Below are 25,525 nucleotides of genomic sequence, written 5' to 3'. Positions count from 1 at the left end.
AGAGGAAGCTCTAGGAAAAAATTTTTTTTCAGTGAAATATGAGGAAAGGTTCTCAATTAACAAGTATGGGGTGAGAACATGAAAAATTAGAGATGAAAAATTTTACAAATGCTGTTGTGGGGAATGGAATGGTGAACTCAACTGGGAAGTATAAAGGATTGCTTTGTAGCAGTCACCACCCAGTTGAGATTATGTAGTGTAAAGCAAATTTAGCCAGCATAGTTTAATGATTTTGTTCAGTATCATGTGGATAGGAGTGAAAGTAGTAAATGGAAATAATCCAAACCTAGGAGTAGGCAGGATGAGGTGCCAAGTGATAGGTTAAGAGGATAAGGGCCTTGACAGAGGAGAAAGGTGTTCAGTTGAACTGGTTCACCAAAGGATCAGAATGGGGAAGGAAAGACTGTGTGGCCAATGCTACAGGCATGAGGAAACACCTGAGGAGTGGAAGGATTGGAACACTATTGAGGACAAAGGAAAGAGTTACTGATTACAAAGCAGGGGGAAAAGTGGAATGACAACATATTGTGGTTAAGAGATTGTCAGAGTTCATGAAAGTGAAACTCCTGTGGGTGATAGCAAGATCAAAGGTGTGACTATTTCTGTCTGTAGTTGAAGTGGAGGAGTAAGTCATGGGAAATGAATAAATTGAAGAATTGAGAAGTTATGAATGTATGTATTGAAATCCTCTAGTACTGGGAAGAAAATAAATACTATGAACCAGACAGTGAACTCATTGAGGAGGGAAGTAGCATATCTTGGAAGCTAATAAGACGACCACCACCAGAATCTTGATTGGATGATAAATATGGAATCAATGTACCTCAAAAAAAGAGTGGTTACATGTAGTTTGCACATACATATTTGCTTGTATACTGTTTTCTCAACTAAAATATAAACTTCTCTAGGACAAGAAGTAGTTACTTTTGTCTTTGTATTTCTAATCAAGTTCACTGGCTCATACTTTGCATATTTTATTTTCTTCCTTTTTAAACTGGGAAACTGTTTACCTTTTTCAAATCCTAATTTTCTCATTTTCTATAATCTGTCAAAGCTCACTATTAATGGTTTAACAATCATATCTCTAATTTTTTTTCAATATTCTGGGATATATCTTATTTGGGACTCATGATTTGAACTAGGACAACTAGGTACTTTTCCCGTTATCTCTCTACTGATTATAGATATCTTAGTAGACATTTCAGTTCTTTTACAGTACAAATATCATTGTTTTTAGCAAATTAAAAAAAAAAAACTGAACAAAATCCCACAAAAGCAAAAAGTCTGAGTTAAACAATTAAACTACAGTCTTCTGTTTTCATTGACCCATTTATCTCAAACAACAGTCCTATGTGTTCTTTGATTCTCTTCTTTCTTGTTCCCCACATCATAAAACAAAACAAAATACCTTCATTATCTTTAGCTTTCTCAGTTCATCTTGTATATTAATATTTTCAATGTTATTCTTTGAAAACATGGTGCACTTGTCATTGTCTTTCCTTGCTTCTGTCTTTGTGGTATTTTAAAAATCTAATTTAGTCAATCAGTTCCTTATATACTCAAATAACTTTGGTAGATCATTTCCCATTTTAAACTTCACCAACAAACATTTATTAGGTACTCATTTTGAGCCAGGCATTTATCAGTATTTCTTCTGCTTGTATATTCAAAATTTCATTCTTGAGAGTTCCTATTGTCTTGAATTGAAGTCCTTTTAGAACTTAAATTTTATTGATTTTTTTGTCAACTCTTTGAAATTTACTTTTTAAAAATTTAGATGATGAAATGTAATTAGATTTTTCTTTCTTTACTTTCTTTCTCATTCTGTTACAAATTCTAAAAAGGAGTGGGTACTTCTCCCCAAGGTCTCTATCATTCCTACCCCGACAACCATGCATGAAAGAAGAGAACAGATTGTTGAGTTTGGAGAACAAGTAAGTCATTCAGCTAGGATAAAGATTGAGTAAAAGAGAGTAATACAGCACAAAGCTATTTAAAGAGAAGGATATGAGGCCTAGAAAAAATAATGAGGCCTTTGGAAGGCACCCACACTGAGGACAGGGGTTGTCTAGAGATATTATCCCTTGTTCTCATTTCTTGATAGACCCACCTACTTTTTAAACCTCTAACTCTTTGATGCTGATTTTGATGCACAATTATTGTTAATGAGTTCCAAGATATTCACACCCTCTGTATACTTCCTGTTAAGAAGTTTTAGTTTGCTTTACTCTGTAGCCAGAGAGTAACAATTGAAGAATCTTGGGGGGAAAGGGGGAAAGCAATCAGGGTTAAGTGACTTGTCTAGGGTCACACAGCTAGTAATTGTCTGAGGCTGAATTTGAACTTGTGTGTTCCTTGCTGCAGGGCTGGTGTTCTATCACTTAGCTGCTCCCGAGAACATTTATTTTTTAAAATTGTTTTTTGCTTCTCAAAAAAATTTGAATTCATTAAAAGAATTACCCAAGATGATGAAAAATAGGAAGGATGGGTTTTGAAGAGGATATAGAAAAACAGGAATACTATTAAATTATTGGTATATCTGTGCATTGCTCTAAATGTCCTGGAAAATAATTTGTAGTAATTTGAAGATAGTGACCAAGGACCCCATATCCTTGTACCCCCAAATCCCACTGCTAGGGGGCACCTTTCCTGGAAACATTCTAGGGCACTTCTGTTTTCTTCCCATTTCTAGGGTATCAATGAGATATATGGGTAGTTTATTGATTAAAAGTCGTTCCTCTACATGAGCAACATAGATATAGATTTTTTTCTGGTCATGTTTTTATTATTTTTTTTATAACATTTCTTCTTAATTCATCATTTAATTTACTGAAGGCTGCTCATGGCCACTTAGACCTTCCATTCTCAGAGATTACTTACACAATAGTACCTCATGTCAAAACCAAACAATAACATGGGGGAAAAAAAAATGTTAACTACATGGACCTTTGCTTTAGGGGGAAGTGGGATCAGTAAAAGAATTGTAAAGTTTCCTAATTGTAATGCGCTCCGTTCTGTTCCTCCTCTTCAGTTCTGAGCATTTACTATCCATTTGCAGTATCCGGGCAAGACTCTGATGTTCTGAGGTCTCCAGCGTTGAATGTCAACATCTCCATAGGACTGAGATGGAGGATTACCCCAAACGAAGGACGTGCATTGGGCTGCGTGACGAACGGGCATACTTTTATTAACAAATTCCCGCCTCTAATCCTCTCTGCAGAATGGAGCTTAAGGATCACTCAGAGAGAACAGGCTCGGTCTGCATGGCTCGTGGGTGTGTTTTCAGTGTGTCCGTTTTTATTTATACTTTATTAGTATATTTTAAATATTAAAATATCGTTTAAAATATAATAAATAAATAAATAAAATAAAAATATTTAAATATTTTAAAATATTAAGTTATTAAATATTAAAATAATTTTAAAATTAAAATAATAAAATATTAAAATAAAAAATAAATAATTATTAGTATATTTATATATACTAATGCTCGCATCCGCAGGGCTAACAGCTCTCACCCTGGACATCGCGCGAGAGAAAAGAGGCAAGCGAGAACTGAGCTAAGTCGGTGACAAGTTTTGAGAGATGCCAGAAAGGGCAGGGATGAGAAGGCACTAAGGGCTGTGACTGCTGCCAAGGAACTTTTGATTTTAGTTTAAAAAAAAAAAATCTAAACTTTTGATTTAGGAAAAAAAAAAATCAACTTTTGATTGAGTTGCCATGGGAATGAGGTAGGGTATTAAAGCAACTGGGCGGTAGCGAAGGAGGAGGATATTCCAACCTGGGTTTGAATCTGAGGCTCGGGGGGGAAATATAACAAATTAAAGGCGCCTGGTACGCGCTGACTCAGTGACGAAGCAGCAAGCAGCGCTACGGCAGCGGTGAGAGAAAAAACCCCGAACTTATAATTATGAGCTCCAGGAAGATGGGTGCCAGAACAAGCATCTACCCACAAAAAAGGAAATAGAACCTGAGAGCGGAAGCAAAACCTTTACCCTCTGGGGATTACACATTCCTCCGCGCCGGAAGAACGCGGCGGTTTTCTTTTTGTCTCCTCCCTTCGCCCAATTCCTCTTTCTCTTGGTAGCTCCCTCCGAAAGGGGTGGGAAGAGGGGGACGGTGGTTTGAGGGCCCCGTGGGTGGGGTGGAGTGGGGGGGGGGGGGGGTGAAGCCCTGGCTCCAGCGGAGTTAATGAATCATCTGGGGGTAGGGGACCTTTAAGGCAGCGGCGGAAGGATCCTGCGGTCAGACGATTTGGCGGAAGGATCTGACTCCGCTTCGACTTCCGGGGGCGTCCGTGGGACCTCGAGAGGAAAAAGGCCCTAAAGAAACAATAACAAACAGGAGGAGGAGGAACTTCCCCGGCTCTCTCCGGCCGCTTTGGCCCTCGCCGGACTATGAGCTCCGTTTCCTGCAGGGGGACGTGAAAGGACCCGGCTGGGCTCCCGCTGCCCTCTCTTCTCTGACTTCCCCCCCCCGCCCCAGACGCTATCCAGGGAGCGGGGTCCCCTCGGTGTGGACATGGCGGGTGCGGGTCCTGGGGGCTACGCGGCCGAGTTCGTGCCGCCCCCGGAGTGCCCGGTCTTCGAGCCCAGTTGGGAGGAGTTCACCGACCCGCTCAGCTTCATCGGCCGGATCCGGCCCCTGGCTGAGAAAACCGGCATTTGCAAGATCCGACCTCCCAAGGTACGGGGGGTGGCGGCGGCATTGACTGTTCTTTGCCTCAGTTTCCCCAGCCTTGAGCCTCGGGTTTCGGGGGAGTAGTGATCCTAGCGCTCGGCTAGCTTGTTTCCCCAAGGGGAAGGGCCTTCTCGAGCCGTCTGTTTTGCTGGGAAGGGGGCTCCTGTGACGTCCCCCCAGCCCCGGCTCGTCCAGATGGAAGGGGAGCCTTAGGATGCTGACAGGGCCCGGGGGTGGGGGGAAGGGGAGGGTGGGGCGGCTCCCTCCCCGCCGCTTTGTTGTCGTCCCTCTCCCTGCTTCGATTTAAACTTGATCCGAGCGCTGCCCCTCTCCTCCGTCTCGGGCTTGGGCCTTGCGGCTTTCTCAGCGAGGCGTGGGGAGACGGAGTGGTCCCGCAGGACAAGGGACCCAGTACTAGTTGCAGCTGCATCCAAAGGGCTTTGCCAAGATGAGGCAGCGAGGCGCCGCTGCCCCTGAAACCTGGGCGAGAAATCGCTGTTAGCGGCGGCAGGTGTTGGAGCTGTTCTGAATGAAGAAAAACGTTCATTTCATTCTCTGCTGCCTCTGATAACGTATCTTTTCCGTGCAACTGACGGGGCTCCCAGGGGCTTGGAACATCTTATGCTCTTAATCTGTAAGAAAAGCAAGATTAGTATGTGAGGATTGGAGAGGGGGAGGTATTTACAGGCTGAAGATCCGAAACCCAAAGGATTACAGAAAGGGCTCAAGGTCAAATAGTAAGTTGGTAACTGAAGTGGGTTTAGAAGCCAGGTTCCCCTGTCCTTTATTTTAACCACCGGTTATTTACCCTTTGGTTTGCCGAGCACTGGGTCGCGATGACTATTTTGATGAAGATACCGGTATTGGGCACTGTCAAGAGACGTTTGAAACAATCTCCAAAACCTTTTTGGAGAAATATTTATGTAGAGGTACTGTGCAGTGTAGACAGTAGGAACGTAGGAGAAAGAACTTAGAAAAATAAAGTGAATATTGAGGATTACCTCCGCCCCCTATAATTACTCTTATGATACGTATGTCTATGTTACAAAGCTGCCAGTTAGTTCGTGTACTGAATTTTGGGAATTTTCAAACTGTTTTGTTTTAAAGGCAGCCTGGTGTAGTGGATAGAGTACCGATCTTGGAGTTAGCAAGAACTGTTATAAAACCTTTCTGTGATACTCAAGTAGCTTTATGACCTTGAACAAGTCACTTGAGCTTTTAGGCAGATTTCTAGAATTTTTAAGCCAGAGATTGGCCATCTCTCTGCAGTGGTGTAGGCAGTTCCTGTACCAAAAGTTCCCTTTGCACTCACAAATCCTTCCTATTTGTGTTACAAGAATCATTTTTACCTTTTTTAAAAAATGCTTTTAAATTGAGTAGTTAAGCTCAGTTCTTGAATTGTTAATTACTAGTTCCATTCAAGAGTTTCTTTGGGGATGAAAAAAGCTTTTATAATTCTTAAAACAATTGAAATAGTAAACTGAAATTTCTTTTTCAGAACCTTATTTAAAAAAGAAACTTGCAAAACACTTTCATTTCAGTGTTGGCAGATTTCTAAAGTTTACAACACTGGGTGGTCACTACTTTTCTTCCTTTTTTTTTTTTTTTTTCTTTCCAGCCTTTTAAATGGCTTTACGATTATGTTAACCAAATTAAGGTTGAGGCCCTGTCCCCAAAAGCACTTAAACTTTATGTTGCAAAACAATTCTACCCTAAATATATTATCCCATTTCAAGAATGTAAACATCTGGAAGTTCTGATTTCATTTTAATGTGTTCTTTTATATATGCATTGTTGTTTTTAAATATTGTGTGTCCTGATACTACCCGTCATACAACAAATATGTATGGCATAGTCTCCTGATAGATTTGCTTTCTGAGGTACAGTGCATGATGCAAGTTCAGCAAATACAAATACTTTGCAATCTTTAATTTTATAATTTGACCTATTTGTTTATTTTTACATTCCATTTTTCTTTATAATTTAGACATGAAGGGGAAAAGGTTTTGTGGAAAATAAGCCTTTTTATTATACTTAACTAGTATGGAAAAGATTCTTATGAGGAAGTATATAGGAAAGAGCTGTTGATATCTGAGAATTATTTTTGATAACGTAACTATCCATCCTTTTAGAAATGAGATCTTTTTATGTTAATAAATGAATGAATATCATATGGCTTTATAGTCTTCATGGTTTATGGCAAATAATTTATAAATTGTGGGCATACATTTTTTGTGTATTAAACATTAAATCTTTCTTATTCAGGATTGGCAGCCCCCATTTGCATGTGAAGTAAAAAGCTTTCGTTTTACTCCTCGAGTCCAACGTTTAAATGAACTTGAGGTAAGTGTTTTTAATGAGAATATCATTTTTTATACTTAAGGAGCTATTTTTTTCTTTCTGTTCCATTTCTTTTCTTCATATCTTCAGGTAAAGAGGTTTCAAAAGGTTATGTAGGCATTGCTCAGGGGAGACATCATGGAGTAGTATAGCTAGCTTAGGAATCAGGAGGACCTGAGTTTGAGTCCTACCTCTCTTGGCTTGAGATCCTGGGCAAATCACCTAATCTCTTGCAGATCTGTATTGACAGAAGAAATTCACTAATATTGAAATAATGGGTTCCATGCTTTGCCTTCACCCCATACTAATACTTGTAATTACTGCTAATTAGAGTTAACTGTTTGAGGCCTGGAGAATGGGCCTGATTTTTTTTTTAATTGCCTTAAAACTATTATCAGTTTTTATACTTAATTTTTAGAAGATGAACTGTAATCATGGTTTACAGTCGTGAGGGCAGCAAATACAGCTTTGAGAATCCTATGCTTGTAAGATACAGACTAACTTTTCCTCTTTAAGATTATTATTTCTTCCTAAGTCTTTTCTAAAATAATTTTGTGAGTGAATTTTCACAGTCATATTGTGTCTCTTGTAAAGGCAGATTCATTAATAACCTTAACAATTATATAGAAGACTTTTATTTTTCAGTTTTGTTATAAATCTTTGCCATAATCCTTGAATTATCCCCTCTCCCTTGTGTTCTCCAAGTTGTAGTGGTCATTTCTTCCTTCCACATAGCAAGTCAGTGAGCAGATCTTGCTGCCTTGCTGTCACTATTTTATCCAGTCCTTTCTCTTATCACATGCTTTAGGCTCCTGTCTCTTCTCACCTGAACGATTACAGTGACCTCCTAATTTGTCATCCTGCCTCAAATTTGTTCTACTTCAATTCCATTTTCCACAAAGCTGCCAGAGTAATTTTCCTTCTCCAGGGATAGAATCATGTCACACCTCTAGTCAGTAAACTGAAGTGTTTCCCTATTGATTGTGAGATCAAAAATAAATTGCCCTGGTTGGCCTTAAAAACCCTTTACAATTTGACCATTTCTATTCCTCATGTATCACTCCTCTTTTGGCATTGTACAATTGCACAAAATTCTGGCTTACCCATGGTACCTCTTCTCCTGTTTTTATTCTTTTTCTCTGCATGCCTGGAATAGACTCTGTCCTCCCTCTGCCTCCTGGTTTCCTACCCTCTCCTTAAGATGCACCTCAGACGCAACTTTTTACATGAAGCCTTTCCCATTTCCCTCTTCCTTCCATCCCCACTTAACAGTTGTCCCTCTCTTGATTATATTTATTCAGTATGTGTTTATGTAAATACAACTTGTCTATCCTGACAATGTAAGTTTCTTGGGAGCAGGGGAGGAAATGGGGTGGTTCGGGGGAGAGGGCGTGATTTCATTCTTTGTACTAAGATTCCCAGGGCTTAGCATAGTTCCTGGTACAAAGTAGACACTTAATAAATACAATTAATTGATAATAGTTCAATTTTATATCAATATACTATACATTGTAGGTATAGTGGAGAAAGTACTCGACTTGGAATCAGAAAAGTCCTGGACTTGGGTGCTTTGACTAGTTTTGTGACTTTAGGAGCCTCGGTTGCCTTATTTTTGAAATGGGATTGATAGTTACTCATAGTACTACCTCTCTTAAAAGGTAGTTGTGAAGATAATTTTACAACATACATACACATATACACATACTTATATATATGATATATCTGTACATATGCATATGTATATATGTATAAGAATATATAAAATACTAGAAATCAACTATTATTACTTTTTAGCAATTAAATAGAAAAGTTAGTCTTCATTGAGAACTTCATTCCTCAACTTTTTAGTATTAACACTTAATTTCTCTTCTTTTTCTTCATAGAAGGATTTATTTTTTTTCCACAATAGGAATCTTAATCGCACTCTTGATTTTGTTCCTTTCTACTGCACTCATGACCTTGTTCTGACAGTCATCTGCCTTTAATTCACAGTTTTAATCTCTCCCTCTGTTGACTCCTTTGTCATTTGCTTACAAACATGCTTATTTCTCTCTCATAAAAAAAAAAAAAAGCCTTTCCTTGACCTTCTTACTTCATTTAGAATTCTTTCCACTTTTCCCTTCTCCTTCACTACCCTAGTTATTCATTTATTTACCACCAATGCTCTTTTTAGCAGCTTGAAATCTGGCTTTCGCTTTAGGACTTATTTGTTACTATCTGAAGTCCACTAATGACCTTGACATGATGACCTTTTTTCAGTCTTTACCATCCTTGATTTCTTGTCGTATTTGATATTGTTGATTACCCTTTCTTCTTCAATTCTCTGTTCCCTACCCTTTAGATATAGTTAAGAGTCACAAAAATATGGTTAGGGATGACAAAATATGGTTAGGGATAACCATATTTTTGTGACTCTTTAACTACATCTAATTCTTTAAGGCATATATCCCCTAAAATGCTGTCCTTGTTACTCTTCTGATGTCTTTCTAATAATTTTTTCGTTTGTCAAACTTTAATTTTAAAATTTAACTATCATCTCATTTAAGATGATTTTTAAATACATTTCCTTTAAGATAAAGATGATTTCATTTTTATGTTTTCTGTTCTCACCATGTAGCTTAAGTGCCTTGCCCTTAGTATTTTTGAAGTAAATTTCATTTATGGTTTAATTTCATATATTTCTGATATCTTGATATTTGTTTCTTTGTTTTGTGTCTTAGGCAATGACCAGAGTGAGGCTGGACTTCTTAGATCAACTAGCAAAATTCTGGGAACTTCAGGGATCTACTCTGAAAATACCTGTGGTGGAGAGAAAAATCCTTGATCTGTATGCTTTAAGCAAGGTAAGGAGTAAGCTAGTTTAGAAATTACGACTAATGCTAAAGAATTTGTTTGAAATAAACCTGGGAGGGCGGTGTAAGGATTTCTGGGTAGAATTTTATGAGAAATGTATTATCATTTTGATGTCATACATATGATTAAATGAAATGATAAGAATATAGGTTAACTTTAAAAAACTATGACTTTGATTGTTTTCTCTCACATTTAATTACCTCATATCAGTGAGTGCTGTGATAATATATAATATACAGAAAACTCATTACCTTTCTGGTAATTGTTTTTTAATTTTGGAATAAGTGAAAAGTATCCTTGTGTATAACTTTTTATTTTTCTACTTCTTAATCAGAAATAATTTTCTGAAGACTATACCATATAAGTAAAACTGTTCATTACACCCAGTCTAGAAAGTTGTGCAGATCAGTTTTATTTGTGTCATCAGGTCATGTTTTCTGTTTAATTGCGAGTAACAACATCTTATAGTCTGAGCAAATTCCTGGAAATGTTTCTCTGTCAGTCTCGTTTCCAACTTATTGAACTTCTCTGTACCCTGTAAAAACTGATAAACTTAATCTGACATTTAAAAGTAGGAAGTACTGTAAAATTTCTTGCCAACATTTTATCACATACTAGTATGAAGTATTTTCATTATGCCAGGTATTATGGATACAAAGATAAAAATAAAAGAGTTCTGTCAAGGGGCTTACATTCTGTTACTAAAATACTAGACAAACATAGTGATTATAATTGATGAAGATTAAGACTTTATAGTCTTATAGTAGAATTATAATAGCTGTAATCCAAGTAATTTTATAAAATGATGTTTATTTTTGTTTAAAAATTTTTTGTTTCAAAAAATTTGTTTTAAAGTAAAAATTGCTTTTCATTTATGTTAAAGTTAATTTTGTTGTGATACTTTTAGAGTACAAAGAGTGAATTAATTTAATAGTTGCATTTCTTTTTTATTAGGCACATTTGAGCTCAGAAATCTGAGAAGCATAGTATTGCTGTGCTTTAAAAAAAAAAAAAAAGCTGTTGACCTAAGCTGCTTACAAGATGGTAGTGTCAACTTAATTGTCTGCTGTGGTTATATAGTAACAACATTGTTAATTTTGGCAGATTTTTGTGGGTAATCTTGTGTTTTTGTGTAGAAGATCATTATTAGAAAATAATATGTTTATGAATTTCTTCGATTTTTTTTTTTGTGTGTATCAATGTATATAAAATTAGTTTTGGGGGATACCTTATTTAAATTTCTGTTTTAATTTTTGCTTATATTTTAGTGTCCAACAAAAATAAGAAATCTTTCCCCAAAAGTTACTTAGCAGTTGTATTTAACTACTAGTATTTTCCACAGAATTTCTTCTTTTTAATCCTCAAATCCAACAATATAAGACAGTTAAAAAATTAACAAGAAGTCACCACTGTGCCATATATAAAGTTCTATAAACTAGACAAAGCTGACTTTATGTATTTTTTCTGAAATAAGAGTAATCCCATGATAGAAAGATAGATTACATTTTAGATTACAATCATCTTAAAGGATAGCATGTGTGTTCTTATTGATATTTCATTGAACCTAGTCAGAGAATTTATGTTGAGTAATTGAAATTTAAGCCCTGATTGAACTAGACTTTTCATCCTTCTCTATCCCAGATTTATTGTACAATTTTGAACAGATACATGCTAAATTTATAAAAATGTTTGCTTATAAGACTGTAAGACTCAATGAGTTTCAAAACTAATGAAAAGCTATATGGTAATTCTCTTTACATTTTACAGTGGTTTTGCTTCCATAGTGGAGACAGTGAAGTTGACTGGGCTTTTTGAGGTGATTTTATAAAGCATGATATTATATTGTCCAGTCAGAGGTTCATCTTGATTTAAAATTTTGTAGATGCTTAAGTTGAGAATTTTAGTAGTTAGGGATTATTAGGTAAATCATTCAGACTTTTTAAAAGGTTATTTGTGGCTAGTTTTATTATAGATCATGTGCTCTAGGGAACCTTAAAACACTTTGACCTTTTAATATTTTTTAAGGTGGAAAAGCAAGTTTTCATTCTTGTTATAATGGATAGAGTACATGCCTTGAGGTTAGGAAGGCCTGTAATCATGTTCCATTTCTATCACATAACAACTGTGATCCTGGACAAATCACTTAGCTTCTCAATATTTTAGTAACTGAGAGAGTGCTGAACTGTATTGGTAAAAGGCATTTTCTCACCTTGGAGTTTCCTGCATGAATCCATCACAGTTCCAATCTTTATTCCTATCATTAGGGTTGTTTCCTGTTTTGATTGCCACTTTCTTTTTTCTTTTTCTTTCTTTTTTTTTTTTTTAAATCCCCAGTGATTTACTCTATTGTGCTTAGAATATGTTATTAGTGAAGTCTTACCACTAATTTTAAAACATGTAATTGATTAAATAATAAACTTCCCATCCATTCTGCTTATCAAAATTGGCCCCATTTCACCATTCATAATTTTAGAAGACTGAAATTTTGGCCTATTCTGACAGATTGAGAAAAAGCAATTCTGGAATCTATCAAGAGGAGAAATGCAGTTTAACAAAGCTTAAGCTTTTGTGTATTTAAGCATTATAGCTATTCTAATGAAGCCAAGATCATGGGTATGATCCCATTGTTTCATTTCATGATGACAGACTGCTAACACCAGCTGTTCTCAAGGTTAGAAGGGAAATACAAGGGAAACTGGGCAAATGAGTATAGATAAATTAATACAAATCTATAATTGTTACCAGAAAAACCATAGCAAATACAGGTCTTATTGATAGTGAGATAGCAGTGTCTCCTTTGAATATGAAGGAGAGTTCATTATTTTATAGGTTATATTTGTTTGTATACTGTTTTGTAGTTTGCAAGGTACTTTCAACAGCTTGTTGAGGTAAATGGTATAAGCATTGTTGTATCCATTTTATAGAAGAGGAAACTGAGGTTCAGAAAGATAATGTAAGTTTCACTTGAGATCAGGCCTTCCTACTCCACATTTAGTGCTCTTAACATTAGATTCTAACATAATTAGAATTCATCAAGGAATAGTGAAATTGTTTTCAGACAGGACTTCACTTCAGACTTATAATTGTTCTTTGTTTTCTTTTCTTTTTTTAATTAAAGCTTTTTATTTTTCAAAGCATATGCATGGATAAATTTTCAACATTAACCCTTGCAAAACCTTGTGTTCCAGTTTTTGCCCCTCTTCCCCTATCCTCTCCCCTTAGATGGCAAGTAGTCTAATATATGTTAAACATGGTAGAAATATGTTAAATTCAATATATGCATATATATTTATACAATTATCTTGCACAAAAAAAGATCAAATCAAACCAGAAAGAAAAATGAGAGAAAAAAACAAAATGCAAGCAAACAACAAGAAAATGCTATGTTGTGAGCCACACTCAGTTCCCAAAATCTTCTCTCTGGGTGTGGGTGACTCTCTTTATAACAAGATCATTGGAACTGGCCTGAATCATCTCATTGTTGAAAAGAACCATATCTGTCAGAATTGATCCTCATATAATCTTGCTGTTGCTGTGTACGATGATCTCCTGGTTCTAGTTACTTCACTTAGTATCAGTTCATGTAGTCTCCCTAGGCCTTTCTGAAATCATCCTGCTGATTATTTCTTATAGAATGACAATATTCCATAACATTCATATACTTATCCAGTCATTCTCCAACTGATGGGCATCCACTCAGTTTCTAATTTCTAGTCAATACAAAAAGGACAGCCACAAACCTTTTTAAACATGTGGGTCCCTTTCCCTCCTTTAAGATCTCTTTGGCATATAAGCCCAGTAGAACAATGTATTGGTGTCACAGTTTTCCCATATGCTCTCCAACATTCTTCATTATCTTTTCCTGTCATCTTAACCAATCTGAGGTGATATCTCAGAGTTGTCTTCATTTGCATTTACTCTAATCAATAGTGATCACCTTTTCATATGACTAGAAATGGTTTTAATTTCTTAATCTGAAAATTGTTTGTATTCTTTGACTATTTATCAGATAAATTGTTCTTTCCATAAAAAAAAATTAAACTCAATTAGAAAATCAAAATACACACAAACTCCATTAATTTCTTTGGACAATATTACACCTTTTTGGAGTTGTTTTGACATAGTACTTCCCAGCTAATTGTCAGATACTTTTATAAAGTACATTCCTCCTAGTGAAACTAAATTGCCTATAGTTATTTTGCCATATTATGGCATTAATTTTTTCCTGAAATTAATTGATTTATATTGTATAATTATATATTTTGTCCTGCTAAAGAATGTAACTTTTCCCTTGTGTAAATTAAAATGAGGAAATTAAGATACACGTAAAGCAACTTTAGTGAGGTTGGATAGTGTACTTGTTCTCTTTGAATATTAGTTTCTTCATCTGTTAAGTAAAGGACAGGCCTTGGGTTAGCCTTTAAGATCTTTCTAGTTCTAATAGTCCATGATTTTATGCTTTTGGATAAAGGTTTGTAATTGTTTGTAGCATCAACTTATAGCAGTTAGCATACTTTGTCCCGATCCTTACTTTTCTTTGAACAATAACACATACTAAGTATTAACCCTATTCTTGATCATTCTGGTTTTGTTTCGTAAATAGTGTTAAGACCATTTAATCCTTGGTGTTGTGTTCTCTTCTTTTCTAAAGTATGATGGTTCTCCCGGAGCAGATTTCTTGGGGAACTTCTGGAGGCAGCCTTAGTTTCAGTTCAGATCAATAATCACTCCAAATGCAGCCAGCTGTTAAAAGTTCAAATCCTTTATTGTCTCTTCCAAAATAGCTCGGTTAGTTTTCTTAGAGGCCTTTCTGCCTCCTTGGTTCCAAGAGCTCTTGCAGCTTGTCCTTTGTCTCTTTCAGCTTCAGCCTCCAGCTCCCTCTGAATCTCCAGTTCTACTCCACTCTTGACTGAGGCTCCTCCTTTTATGCTCTTTTAGAGGTGTGAACTCAAAGGTTGACTCCTCCTCCAAGAGTGGGATTGTGGGAGGTGTTACTTGTGAATCTCCCAGACTTGTGACCTCTAATGTGTGAGCTAATGTGTGAACTCTCAAAGGTTTAAACTTAAGTACATAAGCATTGTTTCTATCAATTCCAGTGAGTTAACACTTTGTAAGGATTCTAACACCTTGGGGCTCAGAAAACCTGAGTTCTAGTCTTCATGCCTAGCTCTACTGTGGGACTTTGGGCAATTCCTGATTCTCATTTCCCTCATCTCCAAGATGAATGGATTGGACTTAATCAGAGGTTTTTAACCTGGGGTCTATGAGTATTAAAAAAAAAAAAATTGATAGCTCTGTTTTTGTAGAATTGGCTTTGATTCCTTTTTTCTTACTTTTTGGTTCTAATAATGGCTTTTTATTTTCAAAATACATGCAAAGGGGGGGGGGCAGCTAGATGGCACAGTGGATAGAGCACCAGCCTTGAAGTCAGGAGGAGTTGAGTTCAAATGTGGCCTCAGACACTTAACACTTCCTAGCTGTATGACCCTGGGCAAGTTACTTAACCCCAAATGCCTCAGCCAAAAAAAAAAAAAAATAAAAATAAATAAATAAATAAATACAAAGATAGTTTTCAACATTCACCCTTGCAAAACTTTGTGTTCCAGATTTTTCTTCCTCTCCTCCTCCTCATATAAGTCCTTACAAGCTTTTCTGAAATGAGTCTGCTCATTATTTCTTGTAGAACAGTAATATTGTTACATTCATACACCCTAAGTTTTCTAGCCATTCCCCAACTGATGGCATCCACTCACTTTCTATTTCCTTACCAAAAGGGCTGCTACAAACATTTTTGCCCCTGTGGGTGTTTTTCCCTTTTTTATGATCTTTTTGGGAGACAGGCTCAGTAGAGACACTGCTGAATCAAAGGATATACACAGCCTGATAGCCTTTTGGGCATAGTAATTGACTTGATTTCTAATCAGTTGGTAAGGTCAGCAAACATTTATTAGATACCTGCCATGTACCTCGCAGTGTACTAACTATATTCAAGGTTAAATCTGAAATAATCAGCAAGAAGGAAAGGCTTCTTGCAGAGTGTGAGATTTTAGCTACACTTGAAGAAAGCTAGGAGACAAGGGTGGGGAAGGAATCAGTGCAAGTATGGAGGCCAGTCAGTGAAAAAGCCTGGTGTCAGGAAATAGAGTGTCTTGTAAAAGAAACAGTGAGGAGGCTAGTGTCATTGAATCCCAGAGGGTATAAGATATAAGAAGATTAGAAGGGTAGGAGAATGCTCAGTAATGGGGGGCATTAAATGCCTGAGGATTTTATATTTGATGTGATGTATTTTATTTTATGCTCTTTGAAACATTCTGAGAAAGATCCATAGCCTTTATCAGATTTCTAAAAGAGTTGACGACACAAAAAAGGTAAAGAATCCCTGCACTTAAATGATCTTCTCAGCTCTTTACAGTTTTTACAATTTGAGATATTTACATCAGACAGTACAAATATCATCTATGAAATGAGACCTGGGTATTCATGTATTTTAGATAGTACGTATGGGCCGTTTTGGATATGGAGGTGAGGGAAATTTTTATTAGACTTAAAGTGATTTTGTTTAGGTGGGCTACTACTCATATCATTATAAGCAACATAATGTTTTGCAGACAAGTATGTCCACTACTGCCTTGATCTTTCTTACATGTCAAGCTCCTGGAAACAGCTAAGTGTCACAGAAATGCTTTAAATTAGGAAAACTTGAGTTCAAATCCTAGATATTACTAGCTGTGTACCTCTGGGCAAATCACTACCTTTCTGTCCTTAAATTTTCTCATCTGTAAAATAAGGAAGTTCAACTGGATGTTCTTTTCTAGTTCTATATCTGTGATCTGTGATTCTGTGTCATACAGTCTCCCCCTCACCACAAATTTTGGTCGACTCCTATTTTTAAATTCTCCCCTTCAAATTTATAATCTGAATTTTTGAAATTTTGTTTAACTCTAATCATTCTTGTATCATCTCGACACTTAAAATATACATATTTTGTACTTTGTGAGCATTTTTTTTTTATGAGTCTGTGAACGCATAACAGATCTTTTTTATGTGTTTTCATGGTATCTCATGATAATCTCCTTAAAGGAAGGAGTTTTGTATTTTTGTGTTTTTATTTTCTGTTGATATCTAATTATGATATGGGACTTTATATAAAGTAAAATCAGTAAATGTTCCAACTTACTGACTAGTTTATTGGTACTCAAATACTATTTCAGTTTAAAACTTTTACAAATCACTTTAAAAATCTTGCTACAAATGTTGATAATTTTGGTCTTTATTCTGAGGCATTATAAAAAGGGAATTCCAGAAATTTCAGTCCAGATTTTTTTTTCCCTAAATATATAGAACCAGATTTTTTCTAAAATTCTATTTATTTTGCTTCTCTTTCAGATTGTTGCTAGTAAAGGAGGCTTTGAAATGGTCACAAAAGAGAAGAAATGGTCTAAAGTGGGCAGTCGATTAGGCTATCTACCAGGGAAAGGAACTGGGTCCCTCTTGAAGTCTCATTATGAAAGGATCCTTTACCCTTATGAGCTTTTTCAGTCTGGAGTCAGCCTTATGGTAAGTCATTCTTTTCAAAAATTGACCCAGCACAGTTTATCTGCATTATCATCTTTGGATGTACCTTGATTTTTAGGTATCAAGAATAAGTTTGTATTCTGTGAAACAGAAATGGTTTGAAATAAGTTAACAATTATCCACATGGAATTAATTAGATTGCTTCAATTATCAGTTCAATTATGGTCAACAGAAAAAGAGATATATTTGAATATTTAAAATAAAATTTGTTGTATTGATGAGCAAGGTGAAGACTTTAATCTTCATTGTTGGAAGTATGCTTCTCTTTTTTCTTGGCTGTTTACAATGACTACATTTTAGCATTTTAATAACTTAAAAAGTTTATGTGATTTCATCAAAATGGATATACTTGATGCAGATTACAACTCCTTATGATTTGTATGTGAAATCACCTAGCAGTCAGCCTTGTAATTGTAATTTACATCTCTGAATTTAGGTAGGCTGGTATTTAGATATCAATACAGTTGGATATTTGATTCATGTTTTAAACTTTCTAGAAATATAATTCTCCCTGCTTCAGTGGACTTGTAATCAGCTTATTGGTTGTTTTTATTCTTTTCTCACTGATTTTCATGCCTGGTGTCTAATCAGTGACTCTGCTGTCCTTCTGTGCTCTGATCCTTTAGGGTGTACAAATGCCCAACTTGGATATTAAGGAAAAAGTGGAGGTTGAGGTCCTCAGCACTGATGCCCAGGCTTCCCCAGAGCAGGGCACAAGAATGAATATTCTACCGAAGAGAACCAGACGCATAAAATCTCAGGTATCCAGGATCTATTGACCACTTGAAAGAGAAGTACAGTTAATTGTCAGTGCAATAGCATTGACTCCAAAGTATTTCTGGTCATTGGATCTTATTTTTTATACTAGTTTTTATACCTCAGACCTTTCTCAATCTCTTTGGGAGATAGGTTGAAGAAATTGTGAACCCCAATTAATTGTTCTCAGATTGACTGGGAATCTGTTTATTTTTGTGAATATTTCTCAACAGAGAAAGGAATCCATAGGTGAATGACTGGAAATCGTTGACCTGTTTCCAGCCTCGTTTTATTAAACTAAAAAAGATTTTTAAAAAATCTTTTAGGGGACTTGGATTTGGGAAGGGTGGTTTTGTTTTTCATTATTTCTGTAAGCCATTTTAATGTAAATTTATATGAGTCTGGGCTGTCTTCATGTAGTTGTTACATTATTCATGAATCTTAAAATCACTTTTAAGACCAGTGTCAACAAGTCAATAAGTATTTAATAAGCTCCAACTATGTTCTAGATGCTGTGCTAAGTGCTGGGCATAAGAGTATTATATATAATACAAACAACTATGTACAAACAAGATAGAGACAGGATATATTGGAGATAATTACATTATTAAGGATTAAGGAGAATGGGAAAAGGTTCCTTGCAGCAGGTGAGATTCTATCTGACCTGAAAAAAGCCAAAAAAAAATCAGAGGTGGAGTTGAGGAGGGAAAGAATTCCCCATGTGGGGAGGGCCACTGATGAAAATGCCCAGAGATGGAATATCTGGTGTAAAAAAAACCAAAAGCATGGAGGTCAAAATTGATGAATTGGAGAGTATAGAGAGGGAGCTCAGCTGTAAGGTGACTGAAAGATCAGAGGGGATCGGGTTATAAAGGGCTCTAAAGGCCAAACAAGATTTTACACTTAATTCTGGAGGTGATGGAGGCCTAGTGGGTTTTATTGAATAAGGAAGGAATTGCTGTGGTCAGACCTGAGCTTTAGATCTGGAGAATGGACTGGAGTGTGGAGACTTGACACAGGCAAATCCACCAGCAGCTATTACAGTTGTCCAGTATTAGGTAGTGAATGCCTGTAGAGGGATGGCAGTGTCAGAATAGAGGAGGAGTCATATTCAAAACATTAAGGTAAAATTGACTGGACTTGTCAATTGATTGGTGAGGAGTTGAAGATTTCATCTTATATTGGCAGTCTGGATGGTATATCAGAAAAAATCTTTTTCTTTGTGTCTGATTTTCTTTTCTTCTATCTCCTCATTCTATTCTGTTCTTCCTTATCTAGTGGAAAGCCTACTTTTTTTTTTTTTAAAGAAGGTACCCATAGCATGGAGCAGGATAGTAATTTTCTGATGGTCAGAAAATAGGCTATAGGCTTTTTTTTTTTTTTTTTTTTTTAATAGCCTTTTATTTACAGGATATATGCATGGGTAACTTTACAGCACTAACAATTGCCAAACCTCTTGTTCCAATTTTTCACCTCTTACCCCCCACCCCTCCCCCAGATGGCAGGATGACCAGTAGATGTTAAGTACATTAAAATATAAATTAGATACACAATAAGTATACATGACCAAACCGTTATTTTGCTGTACAAAAAGAATCAGACTCTGAAATATTGTACAATTAGCTTGTGAAGGAAATCAAAAATGCAGGTGGGCATAAATATAGGGATTGGGAATTCAATGTAATGGTTTTTAGTCATCTCCCAGAGTTCTTTCTCTGGGCGTATAGGCTATAGGCTTAAAACTAACGTATGTAGTTCCTTAATAAGTTGCTCTTCCTTCTTGGATTTCTTTTTAAGAAGGGGACAAAAAAGAAGTTGAGGAGAGAAAAATTTGTCATCACTTTATATACATATTATGTGGATATACTTAAAAATTGAGCAGTTAAGTGATGTAGTACATAGTGTGGGGTCTGGAGTTAGGGGAAGATTCATATTTCTGAGTTCAAATTTTGTTTAACTCTAGTCATTCTTGTATCATCTCGACACTTAAAATATACTTATTTTGTACTTTGTGAGCATTTTTTTTCCTATAAAAAGTCTATAAAAGCATCACAGATCTTTTTTATGTGTTTTCATGCTATCTCATGATAATCTCCTTAAAGGCAGGGGTTTTGTATTTTTGTTTTAATTTTCTATTGATATGTAATTATAATGTGGGACTTTATATAAAGTGAAATCAGTAAATGTTCCAACTTACTGACTAGTTTATTGGTACTCAAATAGTATTTCAGTTTAAAACTTTTAAAAATCACTTTAAAAATCTTGCTACAAATGTTGATGATTTTGGTTTTTACTGAGGCATTATAAAAAGGGAATTCCAGAAATTTCACTCCAGATTTTTTAAAATACTAAATATTAAGAGAAGTAAAATAAGTAGAATTTTAGAAAAAATCTGGTTCTATATCTTTGCCCAAAAAAACCCATGTAAGTCATGAAGTGTTGGATATGACTGAAAGATGATTGAAGAACAGTAGCAATTTAAAAATTGCCAAAGACTAAATTTCCATTAGTTTAAAAATGAAAGCAAAATTGGAACTTGTCTCCTGGAGCGCGAGCCCTTTTGAAGAAAGAAATTTTAAAAATCAAATGTGAGAGTATATGTAAAGCAGTGGTGTCAAGCTCAAATAAAAAGCAGGCTCCATATTGACTCCAAAAACAATAAATTAACATCATTTATGGTGTTTTGTATTTGTATTTATTTTGTTAAACATTTTTCAATTGCATTTCAGTTACTTTCAGAGTTATACAGGTTGAAATGGCTAGGGCAAGGCACTGCACCACGTAGGCATAATAAAGAACATTTACTGCAAAGATAGTTCTCCTTTAATGTTGAATTCCTTTGTATAGTAAATTCTATTTTACTTATTTTATATCCTTCTAATTTCAAGGGATTGAATAAATATTACATATGGTTCATTGACCTAAAAGTTTTAACTTGCTGAAATGGTTTGTAATAAAATTTTATTTTGCTTTACAGTAGTGAAGAATACATTGTATTAGTGTCATTGTACTATTTCACAAGTAACCTCTATTTGACAGTATTCTGATAGGGTTTTGAAGAATAAATTCTAAGTGGAAAATAATGTTTTATTTGGATTTGAATCATCAATGATCATATTAACTTAAAACAGAAAATTTGTATTTTGTGGCAGAATTAGATTTGTTTAAAATCTAGATTTGAAATAAAAGTTTGGGCATTCATACTGTTCTCCTCTATGCATCTAGGTGCCTAAGTATATAAAGCCGTAGGTCTGCAGTCAGTAAAACCTGAGTTCAAATTCAGCCTCATGAGCTTTTTTTAGTTGTGGTTAAATTCCTTAACTTGAGTCATTTCCCTCAACTTTAAAATGGGAGTGATAACAGTATCTGTCTCCCAGAGTTGTTGTGAAGTTCTAATGAAATATTTGTGAAATGCTTAAACACATAGTATAAAATGCAAGTTGCTGCTGCTGCTGTTAATTGGTTTGTCCCAGATTAATTTTCTCTTTCCATTTGCCTCCTTGTCCTGAAATTTTAATTGAATGTGGCAGACTAATCTATTTGGATTATAGATTTAAGAGATTCAGATTTAATTCTGATTTATCCTTACATTGGTTTAGCATATTTTACTTAGGGGCTCTTAGATAAATTATTGAATACACATATTCACATATGCAGAGAATGAGGTATTCAGCATATAAAAGATTGCAGTAGTTTCTGTGAATGGATATTTAATCCTTAATGAAATAAACAAAATTTTTTTCATCAAATGAGGAAGTGAGTAAGCCCTGCTGTTTTTAGTGATACTGGTTTTGAGAAGAAGAGATCTTGCTTTTCAGATTTCAACCAGTTTTATGACTTTTTTTATGGGATAAAAAAGGAAGAACTTGAACATGGAAGACTGGGATTTCCCAATGCTTATGTGTTTCTTGTTGGCTTTTAGGCAGAGACTGGAGAAGTAAGTAGAAACACCGAATTGAAGAAACTTCAGATCTTTGGAGCTGGGCCTAAGATGATGGGCCTGGCAATAGGAGCAAAGGATAAAGAAGGTAAATTTTGTTTTCTGAATAGAGAAATGAAATAAAGTATAATAAGAAATATCAATAATAAGGAAAAATAATATTGGTGTCAAGGAATATGAGTTACACCATTATAGCCAGGATTTGTTTGCTTTGAGGAACCAGTTATATTTGTAATTTACCTAGAATTTTTCTGAGTTCTAGATTTTATTTGACTTTTTCCTGAGTCATTATGTAAATCCTCCTATTATGAGAAGCCATGTTACTTTTAGAAAGAAGGATTTGATTTCCCTATGATCTGTGGCATATAAGCTTAGTACTGTTTTCAAAGTTATGTCTGTAAGAAAAGGGAAAATTAGTTTTTTTGTCATGGGGTTTGTCAAAGCTTTTAACTCTCATTTTAAAGGAAGATTGATTCAAAGTGCTCTAGCTACAGAATTTAAAAATTGCTTTAGGAGTAGTAATAGTATGATCTGATGGTTAGAAAATATTAAGTTTAAAAAAAAAAAACCCTGCGATTTCATTTATCTGGGTAAGATAGACAACAAATCTTCCTTTAACAATGTCATGAATAAATCATAAGTTACTATGGAAAGTCATTTAATGGTGAGCCTTTCAAAATTTAGACTGGTCTGTCATTGGGTCCATATTTGCAGCTTTTTCTGCGTGGTGTAGGACATGACAAAACTAGTATTTCATTAGTATAGGCTTCAGAAGCCCAGAGTCAGTGATCTCCATGCCCAATTATGCTTTTTTGGTTTTTTTGTTTGTTTTTGTTTTAATCTCAATCAATGATTAACATTTATTAAGCATCTGTTATGTGCCAAAGCCAAGTGTCTTCTTCCTTTGAACATAAGTAAAAAACTCCAAATCCTTTCTAAAGGTCTTTTTATGTATATAAATATAAATATATATAATAAAATAAAAGCTTTTTATTTTTCAAAATTCATGCAAAGATAATTTTCAACATTTACCTTTGCAAAACCCTGTGTTCCAAATTTTTTTCCCTCCCTCCTCCCCCAGACAACAAGCAATCCAATATAGATTAAACATGTGCAATTCTATATATATTTCCACATTTATCATGCTGCACAAGAAAAATCAGATCAAAGGGGGAAAAATGAGAAAGAAAAAAGCCAAGAAAACAACAACAACAAAAAAGGTGAAAATACTATGTTGTAATCCACATTCAGTCCCTGTAGTCTTCTCTCTAGATTCAATTGACTCCATCACAATTCTATTGGAATTGGCCTGATTCACCTCATTGTTGAAAAGAGCCAAGTCTATCACAGTTGATCATCATATAATCTTCTTATTGCTGTGTACAATGTTCCTTTGCTTTTACTCACTTCATTTAGCATTAGTTCATGTAAGTCTCTCTAGGCCTTTCTGAAATCAGCCTGCCAATCTTTTCTTACAGAACAGTATTATCCCATTACATTCATATATCATACCTTATTCATCCATTCTCCAAATGATGGGCTTCCACTCAGTTTCCAGTTTCTTGCCACTACTAAAAAGGCTGCCACAAACATTTTTGTACATGTGGGCCCCTTTCCCTCCTTTAAGATCTCTTTGGGATACAGATCCAGTAGAGATACTGCTGGATCAAAGGGTATGCACAGTTGCATAGCCTTTTGGGCATAGTTCCAAGTTGCTCTTCAGAATAGTTGGATCAGCTCACAATTCCATCAACAATGTGTTACTGTCCCAGTTTTGCCACATCCCCTCCAACAATCATCATTATCTTTTACTGTCATCTTAGCCAATCTAAGAGGTGTGAAGTGATACCTCAGAGTTGTCTTAATTTGCATTTCTCTAATCAATAGTCATTTAGAACATTTTTTCATAAATCTAGATAGAAATGGCTTTAATTTTTCATCTAAAAATTGTCTATTCATATGCTTGGACCATTTATCATTTGGAGAATGGCTTGTGTTCTTATAAATTTTAGTCAGTTCTCTGTATATTTTAATTTATGTTAAAACTTGGATGTAAAAAATTTTTTTCCCTTCTACTAATTATAGTTTTAAAGTTAGAGCTAAGTGATAGGAACATCTCATAACTTAAGTGATTCTAAGAGTTACTCTTGACATGTACTGTAGTTCTCACTTTCTTTAAGAAGATCAGTATTTATCACCAGTTACTTAACCTTTAAGATGTGCTTTTATATTCATAAATAGTGGTAAAAAAAGACTTATAAAACTTTTATATAAATTTACATAGGTTTTTGTTTTTTCTGTGTAGCAAGTCAGATAGTCTTGAATTCAGTTTTATCAAAGAATAGATAAAATATCTATTTACAGAAATTTAAAGACAATCTAAGAATGTCATAATTGCTTCTTTGTGAATTAAAAAGATAGTATGGTTTCATAATTCAGGATATGGATATCTCACCTTCAGTGTATCAAGTAAAAATGCCACTTGATTTCCTAAATACTTAACATGGTTTGGTTGACTTATGCTGCTTATATTCATTCATTAAATTAAAACATCTGTTCTTTTCCCCCATAGTATTGCTTGTGTTTTTAATGTTCTCCTACACTTAAAGTCCAATGGTCTTGAAATATTACTCTTTACATTACTTCTTGTGAAAGTATTGCATAACTTATTTGTATTTTTACTTTCAAGATGAAGTCTCTCGAAGACGTAAAAGTACGAGGTCAGAAGCATTTAGTATGCAAATGAGACAACGAAAAGGGACTCTTTCAGTTAACTTTGTAAGTGTTATGGGACATTCCAGGATGGAAAGTATTTGTCAGCTATGTGTATATCTCATATGTAAAAGATTATTTAAAACTGAATTTGGAATCATAATCTTTGAGAGTTGGAAAGGCTACATGCAAAGTTCTTCTGGACCAGCTTTGAACCATGTCATATATCTATATTCTCCTATAAATCTGGTTGATTAGCTTCTCCTTGAAAACCTTCATTGACTAGGAACGCATTACCTATTATGCAGTCTACTCCATTATGAGATAGTTCTTATTTTTAGGAAGTTTTATATTTATGTTGAGCTAAACTCTGCTTCCCTCTTTTACTTATTGGTCTTGGGTTTACCTTCTGGGCCTAGGCAGAAGCAAGTCTTAATACTTTAGACAGGATAATGTTGTCACATTTTGACAGTCATATCCCTATCTGAAGTCTTTTCTAGATTAAGCAAACTTATTTCTTGTCATCTGTTTTTATATAGCATGATTTTTGAATCCATTTACAATTCTGTTGCCTTCCCCTGAGTGCTCCCTAGCTTCTCAGTGTCTCCTCCATTGTGATAACTGCATTGAACACAGTGTTCTAGGTCTGCTCTAATCAGGTCAGAGTAC

At 35.2% G+C, this 25,525-nt stretch overlaps 1 protein-coding gene across 3 annotated transcripts in view; it reads left to right on the top strand.

Annotated features, from left to right (window-relative positions):
• Positions 1–4,162: 4,162 nt before the first annotated feature.
• KDM5A (lysine demethylase 5A) overlaps positions 4,163–25,525 on the top strand; it is a 103,305-nt gene continuing 81,942 nt past the window's right edge. For 2 of the 3 annotated variants that reach the window (XM_031939489.1, XM_031939490.1), the window contains exons 1-7: positions 4,522–4,686; positions 6,946–7,023; positions 9,741–9,863; positions 17,260–17,430; positions 18,075–18,209; positions 22,127–22,232; positions 24,834–24,922. In XM_031939489.1, coding sequence (XP_031795349.1) covers positions 4,522–4,686; positions 6,946–7,023; positions 9,741–9,863; positions 17,260–17,430; positions 18,075–18,209; positions 22,127–22,232; positions 24,834–24,922 — 867 coding nt within the window. Of the gene's footprint in view, positions 4,687–6,945; positions 7,024–9,740; positions 9,864–17,259; positions 17,431–18,074; positions 18,210–22,126; positions 22,233–24,833; positions 24,923–25,525 lie in introns of all 3 variants that reach the window. The other variant, XM_031939491.1, reaches the window with a different exon arrangement.

The sequence above is a fragment of the Sarcophilus harrisii genome, chromosome 5 (assembly GCF_902635505.1).
Source record: "Sarcophilus harrisii chromosome 5, mSarHar1.11, whole genome shotgun sequence".
NCBI lineage: Eukaryota > Metazoa > Chordata > Mammalia > Dasyuromorphia > Dasyuridae > Sarcophilus > Sarcophilus harrisii.
Note: the sequence above shows the minus strand (reverse complement) of the source record. Positions and strands in the feature narration are given on the sequence as shown.